This window comes from Apiospora marii, assembly GCF_038362585.1.
Source record: "Apiospora marii strain CBS 49790 chromosome Unknown utg000013l_segment0_segment0, whole genome shotgun sequence".
Classification (NCBI taxonomy): Eukaryota; Fungi; Ascomycota; class Sordariomycetes; order Amphisphaeriales; family Apiosporaceae; genus Apiospora; species Apiospora marii.
In genome coordinates this window covers 2,309,927-2,322,246 of record NW_027117384.1, presented here as the reverse complement: position 1 = coordinate 2,322,246, position 12,320 = coordinate 2,309,927, and the positions used below count along the sequence as shown (strand labels likewise).

At 53.5% G+C, this 12,320-nt stretch overlaps 4 protein-coding genes across 4 annotated transcripts; 1 reads left to right on the top strand and 3 right to left on the bottom strand.

Moving 5' to 3' along the window:
• Nucleotides 1-1,100: 1,100 nt before the first annotated feature.
• PG985_015851 (uncharacterized protein) lies at nt 1,101-3,605 on the bottom strand (the record flags this gene model as incomplete). Its single annotated transcript, XM_066835617.1, has 1 exon — nt 1,101-3,605. The coding sequence occupies one exon, from the start codon at nt 3,603-3,605 to the stop codon at nt 1,101-1,103; it is 2,505 nt and encodes an 834-aa protein (XP_066676820.1).
• A 1,625-nt stretch (nt 3,606-5,230) lies between these two features.
• On the bottom strand, nt 5,231-7,739 carry PG985_015850 (uncharacterized protein; the record flags this gene model as incomplete). The annotated part of the gene is made up of 4 exons (XM_066835616.1): nt 5,231-6,195; nt 6,299-7,198; nt 7,293-7,587; nt 7,629-7,739. 4 exons carry the CDS (start codon nt 7,737-7,739, stop codon nt 5,231-5,233), a joined length of 2,271 nt encoding a protein of 756 aa, XP_066676819.1.
• Nucleotides 7,740-8,980: 1,241 nt separating this feature from the next.
• On the bottom strand, nt 8,981-9,448 carry PG985_015849 (uncharacterized protein; the record flags this gene model as incomplete). The annotated part of the gene is made up of 1 exon (XM_066835615.1): nt 8,981-9,448. The coding sequence occupies one exon, from the start codon at nt 9,446-9,448 to the stop codon at nt 8,981-8,983; it is 468 nt and encodes a 155-aa protein (XP_066676818.1).
• Nucleotides 9,449-11,157: 1,709 nt separating this feature from the next.
• On the top strand, nt 11,158-11,952 carry PG985_015848 (uncharacterized protein; the record flags this gene model as incomplete). Its single annotated transcript, XM_066835614.1, has 3 exons — nt 11,158-11,242; nt 11,317-11,702; nt 11,779-11,952. The coding sequence occupies 3 exons, from the start codon at nt 11,158-11,160 to the stop codon at nt 11,950-11,952; spliced, it is 645 nt and encodes a 214-aa protein (XP_066676817.1).
• Between the last annotated feature and the right edge of the window lie 368 nt (nt 11,953-12,320).

The following is a 12,320-nucleotide window of genomic DNA, read 5'->3' as shown; positions in this document are numbered from 1 at the left end:
AAATGCAAGAGAAATTCCTGATGGAAAAAGAAGAACCTACTACGTCCCCTCGACACGCGCACAGCTAAAGTGGCATATATGTATGATTGCGTCCGTCTGCCCTTTCGGTATTTGGACAACTCACTCAGGCTTGCCTACTAAGGTATTTGCGAAGAGGACAAGTATATGTATCGAGATGTTTGCCGGCCATCTATCTATCTCTGGGGATGACGGCTCCTTAATATCCCATGTAACTATCTACTTACTTACGTACATACATGTCCAAACAACGTACTCTCTACACTAGAGTCATGAAGTAAAAGAAACAGGGAACCTGACCACTCTCCAAACATGTATACATAGCTCGTGGCACATGCCGCGTGCTACCCTTGACACCACATTCTTGAACCAGCAGAGACTTTATATCTGAACGCCATGCTCATTTGTTCCTCTCCCTCTTCTCCTTCGTACGTACCAGCAAGAAAGACCTAAACTCACTTTGAAACCCCAAACTCCATATAAGGGAATGGAACCGATCTTGAGGCCCAATTAGCCAGTCACGTTCGACAAAGGGGAAGGAAATGTCTCGCGTTCATTAGCATTCGATCTGGGAGAGCCTATCACCATCCAAGAACCCTCTCCTTTTCATTTCTTTTTCAGATGCTATTCAATAACCACCAATGCTAAATAAAATAAAATAAAAATTAATTGATGTCTGCGCACATTGTACATACCGGGTATCGAGACATGTACGTAGAGGGGTATCTATCAATGCTGACTGACAACAAACGACCTATCGACCCCGAGAAGAGGTGCAAGTAGGGTTGTACAAACTAAGTACTATCTCTAGGTTACTTTGCCTAAGCCCATCCCATCCCATTCATGCCTTTCTTTGCGAAAACCAATGATCCATGCTATGCTATGCTATATATGTATATGTTTTGAGAGTGTTTTGTCGCTTGTGCGCTCGCTTTCTATGCTTTCAGTAGGGGGTTGGGGTCGACCGGTCAACTCCAAAGAATTCTCACTCACTCCCTCTCTGCCTGCCAGGCTCTTCCTGTAACCCTTCCTTATGACAAAGAAAATGGGAAAAAGAAAGAAAGCCTCTATCAGCTTTCCGTTTACTTCTTCAGATGCTTATGGCCCCGATGGTCTGCCCCCGACGGCGCCGGAACCCGCACATGCCCTCCCCGGGCGCTGCTCCAGACGCTCTCCGAGACCCTCTGCGGGATCTTGCGGCCCCGCAGCCGCTGGTCAATGAGCCACATGCCCACCACGAACTCCGTCTTGTCCAGCGCGCCGATGCCCCGCGAGTCCACCAGGTCCCAGACCTCGGCCAGCTCGTCAAACGGCAGCCGGCTGCGCGACCAGATATCCCGCGCCACCACGTTAGCCACGAAGTCGGCCGGGTTCGGGTTGGAGTTCGACGGAGTACCAGCAGTAGAACTTCCGCTGCTCGAGTTGTTTCGCTGGTTGTAAGATGGCCGTCGATTATGGCTGAAATGCAGGTTGGGAGCGCTGACGCTGGCGGGATTGGCCCCGGAAGCAGCAGTAGACGTGTTGGTACTAGTAGTAGGAAAAGAAGACGACGACAAAAGCAGCCCCCGGTTGCTCGCCCACACCCCCTCGTACCGCTTCCGCTCCCGCTCCGTCATCTGCTCGCGCCAGCGCCGGCGGGCGCCCTCGTGGTGCGCGTGCTTCTTCTTGCTGGCCAGGTGCTTCTTCTTGTGCCGCGCCCGGTTGTCCTTTTCCTCTTCCTCCTCCGACTTGGGAGGCTGCCGCAGCGTCTGCCGCATGTGGGGGGTTGGCTTGCGCGGCGGCGGCGGTGCCGGCGGTCCGGTCGGAGAAGACGACGAGGCGGCGACGCTGGGACTAGCGCGCGACGACGCCAGGATACCCGCCATGGTCGCGTTGGTCAGCGAAGACAAGGCGGTATTGGGCTGTTGGGCCTGCCCGCGACGCGGAGGGGCAGGAGGAGGAACTGGCTTGCGGGCAGGAAGGCTCTGGGCCGAGCCGGCACGGCGCGTTGGCTTGGTGATTGACAGTGTGGGGGACGCTGCACCAGACGGTCCGGGTTGAGGCGAGCTTGATCTGGGTGAATGTGCCGAAGACGCAGAGACGAAAGTGTCTTTCGAAGAGGTGGATGAAGATCTGCGAGGCCGAGGGGGCCGGGGCTGCGGTTTGTTTACCACGTGGGTAGTTTTGGCCGGTAACGTCTTGGTAGAACTGGGTCGTGGCCCCGAATCCAGGGTCTCATCCAGCAGCGCCTTGTTGCCGGTGCTTTCCTGTTCGCCCGTTTTCCCCTCCGACGCGAGGTCATTTTCCAATACTATCTTGTGAGACGCTGCTCTTGTCGGACGTGGCGACAATATCGCCGTCTCTGACCTGTTCGCCGTCGCTGGTCGAGGCGGTGTCTTTGCTATGGGCTTCCGCTTTGCCCCCTCCTCTTCTAGCTCTGGGGGCTTTGACGCAGCCCCAATAGGCTTTTTACTCTTGACGGGAGGAGTCGGGGCGCGCTTCTTCTCCAGCTTATCAGCATGCGAAGTGGGCGCAGCCTCAACCTTCGTCCCGGATGCCGGAGTCGGCAGTGACGGCGCTTGCTCCCAAGCCAACGCACTCGCTACCTTGGAAGGCGATATATCTGACTTGGGCATCGGACTCTCTGCCAGCGGAGGCGTGATGGTATGGAGCTTCGCAGTGGCCTTCCTGGTCGGCACTCTACTCAGGACCCTCTTGACCGGCTCCGCGTGTCCTTCATCCGGGGCGTCCTCCTTCTTCTCAAACATGGATATCAGCGAGTTCGTAGCGGGAATCGGCGTCGTGTCCGTGAGGTCCAGGTCCGTAACCGAGCTCGCTGCACTATTAGCCGTTCTCGCCGCTCCGGCAGCGCTGTCCTTCCTCTTGGCCCTCGTGGCCGCCTGCTGGGCGTAGGGGTGATTCGTCGTCACTTGGGCAGGGTTCACCTGCTGCGGCGGCGGCTGCTCGCGGCGGCTGGGGCTAGCAGACCGGCTGGCCGCGAGAGTGGCCGCGATGAACGACGGCGACCGCGGATCCGGCCCCATGGATGCTAGTCCTGGTGGCCTCAGCGACGGAGCGCCACCACCGGTGTTCTGCTGCTGCTGTTTTTGGGGTGTACCACTTCGCTGTGGAGGACGTTGGTTGTTGTTGTTGTTGTTATTTGCACCGTGGTTTTGCCCATTCTCCTGGCCGTAGTTGCCGTCGCCTGCTATACTGCTGCTGCCTGTTGCCTGGCGACTGATGCGACCCGTATTGTGGTTGCTGGTGTTCCCAGTAGCAGTAGCAGCCCGCGTCGGAGAAGCACGGGACAAGCTGTGGTCGCGGGAAGCCGAGGTAGCCGCGATCAAGGCCTCGCTGTCGCGGTTGCCGTCATCCTTCGTGCTGGTGGCGACACGCAGCGGTGGCTGCTGCTGCTTCTGCGGTTGCCCGGGGCTCGATTTAGGGGTGGGTCGCGGCGTCGTCGATTTCTGGAAGGCGAGGGAGGCGCCCCTCAGAGCGGTCGAGTAGGCAGAAGCTCCTGCCCCTCCATTCTGGGAAGGAGAAGCTGCAGCAGGCGAGTTGGAGGGAAGGAGTCGGCCGGTGGGAGTGCCTGGCGGAGGGTGGTGCATGAGGTAGACGGATCAAACGGCGGGAGGCGCCGCGAGCTGTCTGGTCGCATTTACCTCTCTTCCTGAACCATTTAAATAGACACACGCCAACTTGCAGGATCGAAACGAAACGAAACGAGCTAACAGGAGGGAGGAAGGAAGGATCGACGAGAATTGATTTTCACTAATGTTGAATGGCTTGTTTGGACCAACGTTGGTGGTTGTTGGTACTTGTATGGGAAACAAATGAATGGATAGAGGTCAAGGCAAGGTGCTGCAGCAGCTGCAGCAGTATAAGCTCAGGGACCAGTTGTGACTTCCAGCAGCAAACATTTGGCGAAAGTGCGCACATTACACAACGAAAAACTTGCGCTGATAAATGAGAATTAAAGAAACCTTTCTCCCGCATCCATATATACAGTTATTGCAAGCAATAAGTAAGTATAGTAGTTTGTAGAAGAAACGTGAGATTCTGCAGTACAGTAGCAAGAAAAAGGACAATAATGCTGAGACAACCCGATTGATTACTGGCCCAGACAAGACAGACATACGTAATTCGCGAGAGCCGTGACGGGACGACAAGGGGGCGGCTCCCAATAACAATTGACATTAGTGGCTACCCAGGCAAGTACCACAATCGAGCAAGCATTGCAGCTCGAACCGTTTAATCTATCAATGTACATGCTAGCTCCCTACAGCTACATTACATTAGGTACAAGTGGGAGCTCCGAGGCAGTGCTTGCCGGGTCCCCCGCCGTTCATTGGCGTCATTGCGCTAAGCCTTGCCGAATGCCTGTAACTGTATGTACATACATTAATGCCATGCTACTCTACTTACTCGCAGCACATGGCTCAACGTTGATCGACACGCCTATCAAGATCTTAGTAGGAATCTGCCAATCTGCCTTCCTTACATAAGTATAACATCATGTAGTCTGCCAGGCTATATAGACACCAACACATACAACATCACAGCAACAGTCACAGTGACAAGGGACAAATCATACATGTAAAAAAAATCTCATTGGTGGAACTGGCTACAACAAACAACAACAACATTTAGCAACCACTATATGCCTTTCCAACGCCAGAACCAGACGCCTAAGTACAACCCATGCTCGCTGGTCAAGCCATTCCCTTCCCCTTTCCTATTATCGGAGGATTCCCAACACAAAAAAGACACAACTCGGTGCCATATACACTATCGGTTTCGGTGGCTTTTGATGATCTTCGGGGAGTGAGCAGCTCTCCTCCCCATGAAAACCCATCTGCACGCCGGTACAAAAAATGGGAAGCTGATATCTCCAGCAGGGCCACCGTCAGAGTGAACCGTCCAACTGGGTCCTTCTCTAGCCTTGCGGCAGGAAAATGGTATGTAATAAAAGAGACTACAAGAAGAGAGCCAGCCTGTGATATGCTCACAAAAGTGTGGACAGAAGGGAGGAAAAAAGAAGAGAAGAATAAAAAACGTCGCTTGCTGGCCTTGAAGAAGATATCAACGCTGGCTGCAGAAATGCGAAACACCGAGAATCGTCAAAAGTCGTTCGTGGGACATGTTCATGAACCGTAACCGTGATCATGAGGATGCGTCAGGCATTAAAATAACCTCATACATCGTGACTCATACGGGTTGGACACACGGCCCATTAGTAAGGATCCTCGTCCTCCGTCCACTCGCTCCCCGAAATAGTTCGGTTTCCTTCTGCATCCACTGTACCATGGCCGGCATGCATAGGTGGAATGCCCCGGATCCGCTTGGTCTGGCTCGACTGTAGCCGCGAGTACTGATCCTCAGGAGTAAAGCGTTTGTTATGTGCTTGAGCTGCCCGTACTTTGGCGTAGTAGGTATCAGATACATCCTCCTCAGGCTCCGAATTGTCGTCGTACGTTTCCCAATTCTCCGAGCCCGACGGGGCCGACGACATTGTTGATCCCGATGTTACTGTCGAGGCATCGGACACATGCCTAGGGGGTGGTGCTTGTGGGTACCCAGAGCGCGTGAAACGCTCGTTCTGGCTCTGGCTCCCCGAGCTGTGCGAGTACTGGGAAGTCGTCATCTGCGACCGGCTATAGCTCGACTGAGATTGAGAGCCTTCTCGGTCCAGGTAGACATCTTCGGGCTCAACAGCCCGGATATTGATGCTGCTGCCAGAATGCAACCCCGAATTCTTGTAGGGGTTGTTGGGTGTTTCCAGGGGCGGGCCTTGCACAAGCTCTCGCATCTTGGGAGGAGGGGCACGCATCAATGGGGCAGACCGGAGAGGTGGTTTGGACTCAGGCCTCGGCTTTCTCTCGGGGGAGTTCTTGCCGTCCTGCATATTTGACAGAGGGGCTCGAGCGATGGGCACTCTGGACGGGCTCTTGGGGTTTCCAGGTACCTGTATCGGCGGCGGAACTCTTCTCAATGACCCAGTGCCGCTCGAAAGCGCATTGGGGGTTTTGGTCCGCGGGAGAGTATCGGACCGCCCAAGAGTAGCGGGTCTGGTGACAGTACTGTTTGCCATAGTACTGTTTGCTCGGGTTGGTACTGGTGCCTTCTTTGCTGCCGACGGTGGGTTCGCTGGGGTTTTGGCACGAGTCCCGGCAGCTGTGGTTGGCCTTGGCGGGTGTTCTTCAGCATCCAGGTTATCCAGATACCTCTCGCCATGCACGAGGAAATCATGACCGTACTCGTCCTCCCACTGCTCAAGCGCTTTGCGTAGTTCGGCTGCTACCTTGGGCAGCTCTTTGGCTATCCGTTTGCGCATCTTCCTCTTCTCGTAGAAGTTTTCCGGGATCGCGTCTTTCGCCCTTCTGGCCGCGCATCATCAGTCGAGACGCATCTTGGCTTGATGCAGCGAGCTCGTCCCTCTCCTGGGTCAGACTGCGATGTCTATCGATCAACGCCAAGGTCGGGGCACGTTGCTCTTTTATGCTCTCCAGACGAGCAATCTCAGCTTCATGGGCTTCCAGGAGAGCATCGCTGTATACGTCTGAGAAGGCCGGGGTAAATTCGAGCATCTCATCCTCAGAATAGTACAGCGCATCCCAGAGCTCCTGAAGCTTGAATCGCGCATCTTCGACGAAGAGGTGCAAGTTTTGTCGCTTCAACTCGTTAAGCCGTGATAGCTCATCCTGGAACTCATTGATTTGTCGAACGCCACAGCCACGGTTCCCGTTCAGGAACGCCTTACGTTCCGACTCGTCGATCCCTAGCTTGTCCCAAAGCGCTTCCACAGACAGCTTCAAGTTCTGCAGGCGCTTCTCACGGTTCTTCTTCTCGTCGGAAAGCTTATCCCGCTTGCCTTGCAGCCTCATAAGATCCTCTTCGTGTAAGCCAAGCTGCTCTGGCGCATCCCGGTAATATTTAACAATTGCTGCGTCAGTCTGAGCCTGAGGAGTACCGAGTTCTGCCCACAGCTGGATGATGTTCTCTGATATGGATTTGACTGCAGCAACGCGACGGGCATACTCCTCGTACACTCGCGTGAACTCGTCGTCTAGCCTGTCAACGTAGGCTGGCGAGAGATCGAAAGATGGTGGTATTGATTGGTTGGGTCCTGTAGGTGGGAGGGCAATTTTGACGAAGGTAGGCTCCAGATGTGAGGAGTAGGATTCCAATGCTTGGACAAGTTCTATTTGATCAAATGTTAGTCACTGGAACGTTGCTGAAAGGCAGGCGATGCGATGCGGCGCGACGCCTGCAAGTTCGCCGAGGTAGTTGCTCACTCTTAACTTGTTCAAACCTCTCGCGGTGAAGTCTGCCGACTTGGACCTGCTTCTCTTTGAGCTTCTTCAAGCACCGCGACAGGGGAAACGTTATCCGAAGCTCGTCATCACCGTCCGAGCAGTTGCGGCGTGTACTATACTGGTCCAAAGACGCTTCCATTTGGCGAATGACAGTTATGATCCGATTGGCGTCGTCCAGCATCTTCTTCTTCTCTGCGGTGACGCTTTTGACCTGGTTGTTCAGGGTATCGGACAGGGCGGCGAACAGCTGCATCGTGGGGGTTAGCATGAGCGTCTGTGCGAATGACGTGCAGCATGCATGCACTGGTGCCTTACCTCTGCTTCTCGCGTCTCGCGATCATGGTTGGGGACGCCAATCTCATCGAAGAGGCCATGTAGCTGGCCAATGATGGTGTTGACCTGTTGCGACAGGTAGCTGGGATCCATCGTTGTGGATGAGCGAGCCTCGCTCTTAGAGGCCGTCTTAGGGGGGTAGGGTTGCTCTCGATGAGTTCACCGATGGATGTTTATGTTTGCGGGGCGTCGATCGGGCGTAGGTGGTCTTTATAAACGAGCGACTTTTGGAGAGGAGGTGTGTGGTCTGGTTGCGATGTATGTAGATATTTTGGAGTAGCAGTGGAGAAATTGGCATGAAGCATTTAAGTAGGGTTCTGTCTGTTTGCGATATGGATTGGATTGGTGCGCGTTGAGAAAGGCGGGATGTTTTCCTTTCTTTTCTTCGGATCTGCATCCAAACAGTCGAACGCGCTTTTTCGAGTCAGGCCAGGTGAGAGCAACACTGCGACTCGGCCTAATTTGTCAACATCACAGGCGGTCGATCCCTACGAAAGTTCGGACAAGGCGGCGCGGCACAATAGCTGCAAAAGAGGGTGGCAGTGGGAGAGAGTGTGAGAGTGGGAGAGCGGTGAAATAATGGTGGTGAGGCTATTCCGAAATGAAAAGGAAGAAGGGGAATGTCCAAGCTCTCTGAGTCGGTGGAGGGGAGGGGGGGTTTAGGTAGGGGGAAGTGGTGGTCCTGGTCGTTCAAAAGAGTGTGAAGTCGATCAACAATACATAGCAGCAGTCAGATATCAATTTTCCGGGTTAGCGAAAGAAGCTCATGGTTTGGGAGGAGTTTGTCCTGGTCGAAAAGCACCGTTTTCCCAGCTTTCGAATCCGCTGCCGGGTCGCTATGGCAACCCGCCTGCTTGGCGCCGTTAGCGCTTATCCTAAGACCAACTCCCCCCAAATGTTTCAGCCAGGGGGAAGCATGGCCTGTTCAGAACATTCGGCTACCCGACCACTTCCTTGGTCCTTGGCCCCGATAGGTGCGAACCCCACCGTTGCATCCTCCACTACAACGGCCTATCGATAGACGCCTCGCCTATCACAGGCCCTGTGAAGCAAACCTAGTAAGTAAACACACATCCATATCAGATCCCCCGGCACCCGGTCTTCCCAGTTCTGCCCAGTTATACTGGAACACTCCGGATCTTCTCCACGACCAGGTTTTCATGTCCAATGGGTACGGCAATCTTGCCCGGGGACTTATGACTAGCGTATCGTGTCTTTCTTGCAGTCTATAAAGGCCGAGCCGATTACGTACAGTAGTCGTGTGTATTTTTACCTTTGCACCAAGGCAACGGGAGCCCACATCGGCACACACTTACCTCTTTCAGGCAGGCTCTTCATCCCTCTAGGAGCCGTTCTTCCTCTTTGGTCTCTTCCGCTGCCGAGTCAACACCATCATCACTACATGCATATTTTTGATTACCCTGCTTCCCTTCTTCCCCCTCTCCCCTGCCTTCGACGCCCTTTCGTGACTCCATCATCGCCTCCTGCCGAACCACCAGCTCTGTTTTGGATGTTACGTCCGCATCCATCTCGTCCAGCCCATCCTCCGTATCGTTCCAGGCTACCATGTAGACGTCCCCTGAGCCATAGTCCCTGGCGATTTTAAACCCGTAGGATATGTGCTTTGAGCAAAACCGCGGCACCGCCCATCTCATCCAGGCTTCTATGCAGTCGGCGCTTTCGTTCGTATCCCTGGTCTCGTCCAATACTTCGTCCAGGAGCTCGAGGGCCTTTTCCCAATCAAGATCCTCCTTGTTGTTCCTGAGCCAGACACGCAGCTGATCCCCGCCCGAGTTCTCCATTTTCGGGCAGGATAGTGAGCAAATCAGACTTCCGAGTCAACGGCGATCGATGGAGAACCTCAAAGACCTAGGCCAGGTTAAGTAATAAACAATGGTTGCTGGCGAATTCGAATGGTCGGTCTGTTGGCGATGCCATGCGTACATGCCCTTTGCTCCATCAGAGAGGACGTGGCAGCTTATAACAAGGTTGCTTTTGTATAGGCAATGCCCTTGTTTTGCTACCTGGTAAGGCTTTGTTCGCACAAAGCATTGTATATCTCAGAGAAACCTACGGAGGCTTGCAGCATCAAAGACATATTAGGCATTGTAGGATAGAATCCCACCCAGCAACCCCGGTCCTTCATGCCATATCTTTCCTGATCTTGATCCAGCAGGTATCCGTACATACTAAGGCTAGCCCAGGTTTGTATAGACCATTTCACTTACCAGCCTCTTGAGACGGAGGTAGAGGACACACAGTGGCTATTATGCGGAATTTCCATAACAAATGTGTTGAGATACTTGCTATCTAGACTATTCGTGTGTACTATGGCTCTCTCTCATTCTCTGGTGCCCTGTTTTTTCGCAGTGGCTTCCAGAAACTATGTTGGCGCACACCTGCCATATAGCTAGGGGCATCTATGGTTCAACAGAAAAAGAAAGCAGTATAACTCTAGGAGGTTGGTACAATTTGAGCGAATATCCAGGAGCCTGCTGAGACTGCGTGCATTATATAACGCCATAACTTTGAATTTCAACATGAACCGGCAATAATACGGTGCAGTGAAGGAGCGGTAGCTAAGTGGTATAGCGTGGGATTGCAGTTATTCGCAATTATCCTAAGGTCGCGTGTTCGATCCACGCTCGCTCCTCTTTTTGCGCTTTCAACATGGCCACAGTGGCTTTCTTTTTGCTTTGCAATACTAGTCTTCTCAGGTGTGTTAAATATTCCCAAGATGTGGTGTTGTATAATCCTTCCTGGCAGTATCTCTATCGCTCAACTTCTGCGATGCGACATGGCACCCGTGCGGCACTGAATCATTCGCAGCCAGCTCCCAGTCATGCAACTTTGATATACCCAGAGATCTATATGCAAACATGTATAAATGCTTTTCTTCAACGTCACAGTAAGAAGCAAGCAGATTCACACAGGCATCATCCCCTGTTGACGTTGACAGGTAGTAGCAAGTGCCCTTTATAGGCTTTTGCGACCCCGGATTTGCTTCTATCAAATTAAAGCAACCTGCCCCTCCTCGTTTCATGCGTCATCCCGCCTGTTCATGGGAGGAACTTAGCGTAGTACTGGAATCCATGGCGGGCGGACCTCGTCTTACTTAGCTAAAGTCCTTAGGCGAGTTGAAGCACGGGAGAGAGAGAGGCTCAAACAACCTTTCGGCTAGTTTCAAACCCAACAACTACCATGAGATGAGATGAGCTGTCCATGACAATTGTTTTCCTCTTGTCGCATATGAAGAATCGAGCTATATATTAATCCAGTTCTTTTTCGCGCGCCTCCTTCAGTTTCTCCACCGTTCTCGTCTTGTACCGATTTGCTGTGCCTCCTTCTTGGCGGGGTAAACTTGAGCTCGTGTGTGTGCTCGTTCCTCTCCCTCACTCTCATTGTTCGTTCACCACTGGGTGTGTCTCTCTCTCTGTGTGTCGTTATCACCGTCGCGTATTATATCGTATCGCCCGCAAAGAAAAGGCGCTCCGTCTGCCCGCCAGCCATCATGCCCGACTGGCGCGACGAGTACCTGGTGAACATCCAGGAGGCCGAGCGCGCCAACCCCGTGAACAGAGATCTCGTCGCAGCTTGTAGGTTAACAGCGCAGCTCTCGAGAACCTCCTTCGCATTCCACGGGCAGATATATTGACACGTACGCGACCAGGTTCCCAGCTCGCCGACCACGTCGCCTCCCTCAAAGCCGAAAACGAGATCCTCACCCAAAAGCTCTCCTCCCCATCCACGTCGCAATCCCCCAACCCCTCCTCCAATGACGCCCCCGTCGCAACCACCACCACCGACCCCTCGGCGACGGCCCAGAGCAGCGGCCCCGGCACCGCCGAATTGAAGCGCGACCTCGCCGAAGCCCTGCGCTCCAAGGGCCAGCTCGAGGCCAAGTTCAAGACCAACACCGCCGAGCTCCAGAAGCTCCGGACCAAGACCAAGGCCGACGACAAGCGCGTCCAAGACCTGACGGCGGAGCGCAACACGCTGGCCACGAAGCTCAAGGACCGGAACGAGGAGCTGGTGGGCAAGACCAAGCTACTCAAGGTGAGTCACGTCGCAGGTTGGTTGGGTGCGCGCGAACGGATGGGAATTCAATACTGACGGCGACATCAATTACTAGGAGGTGCAAGATGACAACTTGACCCTGAACATTCAAATCAATATGACCGAGCAGAAAGCCGCCAAAGTCGCGGCCGAGAACAAGGAGTTGGTGGACAGGTGGATGAAGCGCATGGCCCAAGAAGCCGACGCCATGAACCTCTCCAACGAGCCGAGGCACAGAAGTGGTCGATAGAACGAGACCAACTGCGACAACAGGGGGTTTAACATGGTACGCAGTCTCCATTTCACGAAGTGACTACACGGAAAAGTCGAGTATTTGCTGGAAAATTTGGGTTTCTTTGTCGCTCTCGTGGTATCCTATGAGTATACAAAAATGGTCTATACATGTAAGTCCATACATTTCTCCTCCTCCTCTTTTCAGTGCTCCAAGCTTTGCAAGGAAGCAACGCCCTTTCGCTTTCTAAAAGGAATTCTGTGTCTGAAATGTACTTAGAAAAGGAATGCACGCAGGGCTATGCCGATGATGCAAATATTAGAAATCTCCTTCGCTGAGTCGCGCTCAGGATCCGTCTCAATCTGCGCGATAAGGGATACCTTTTT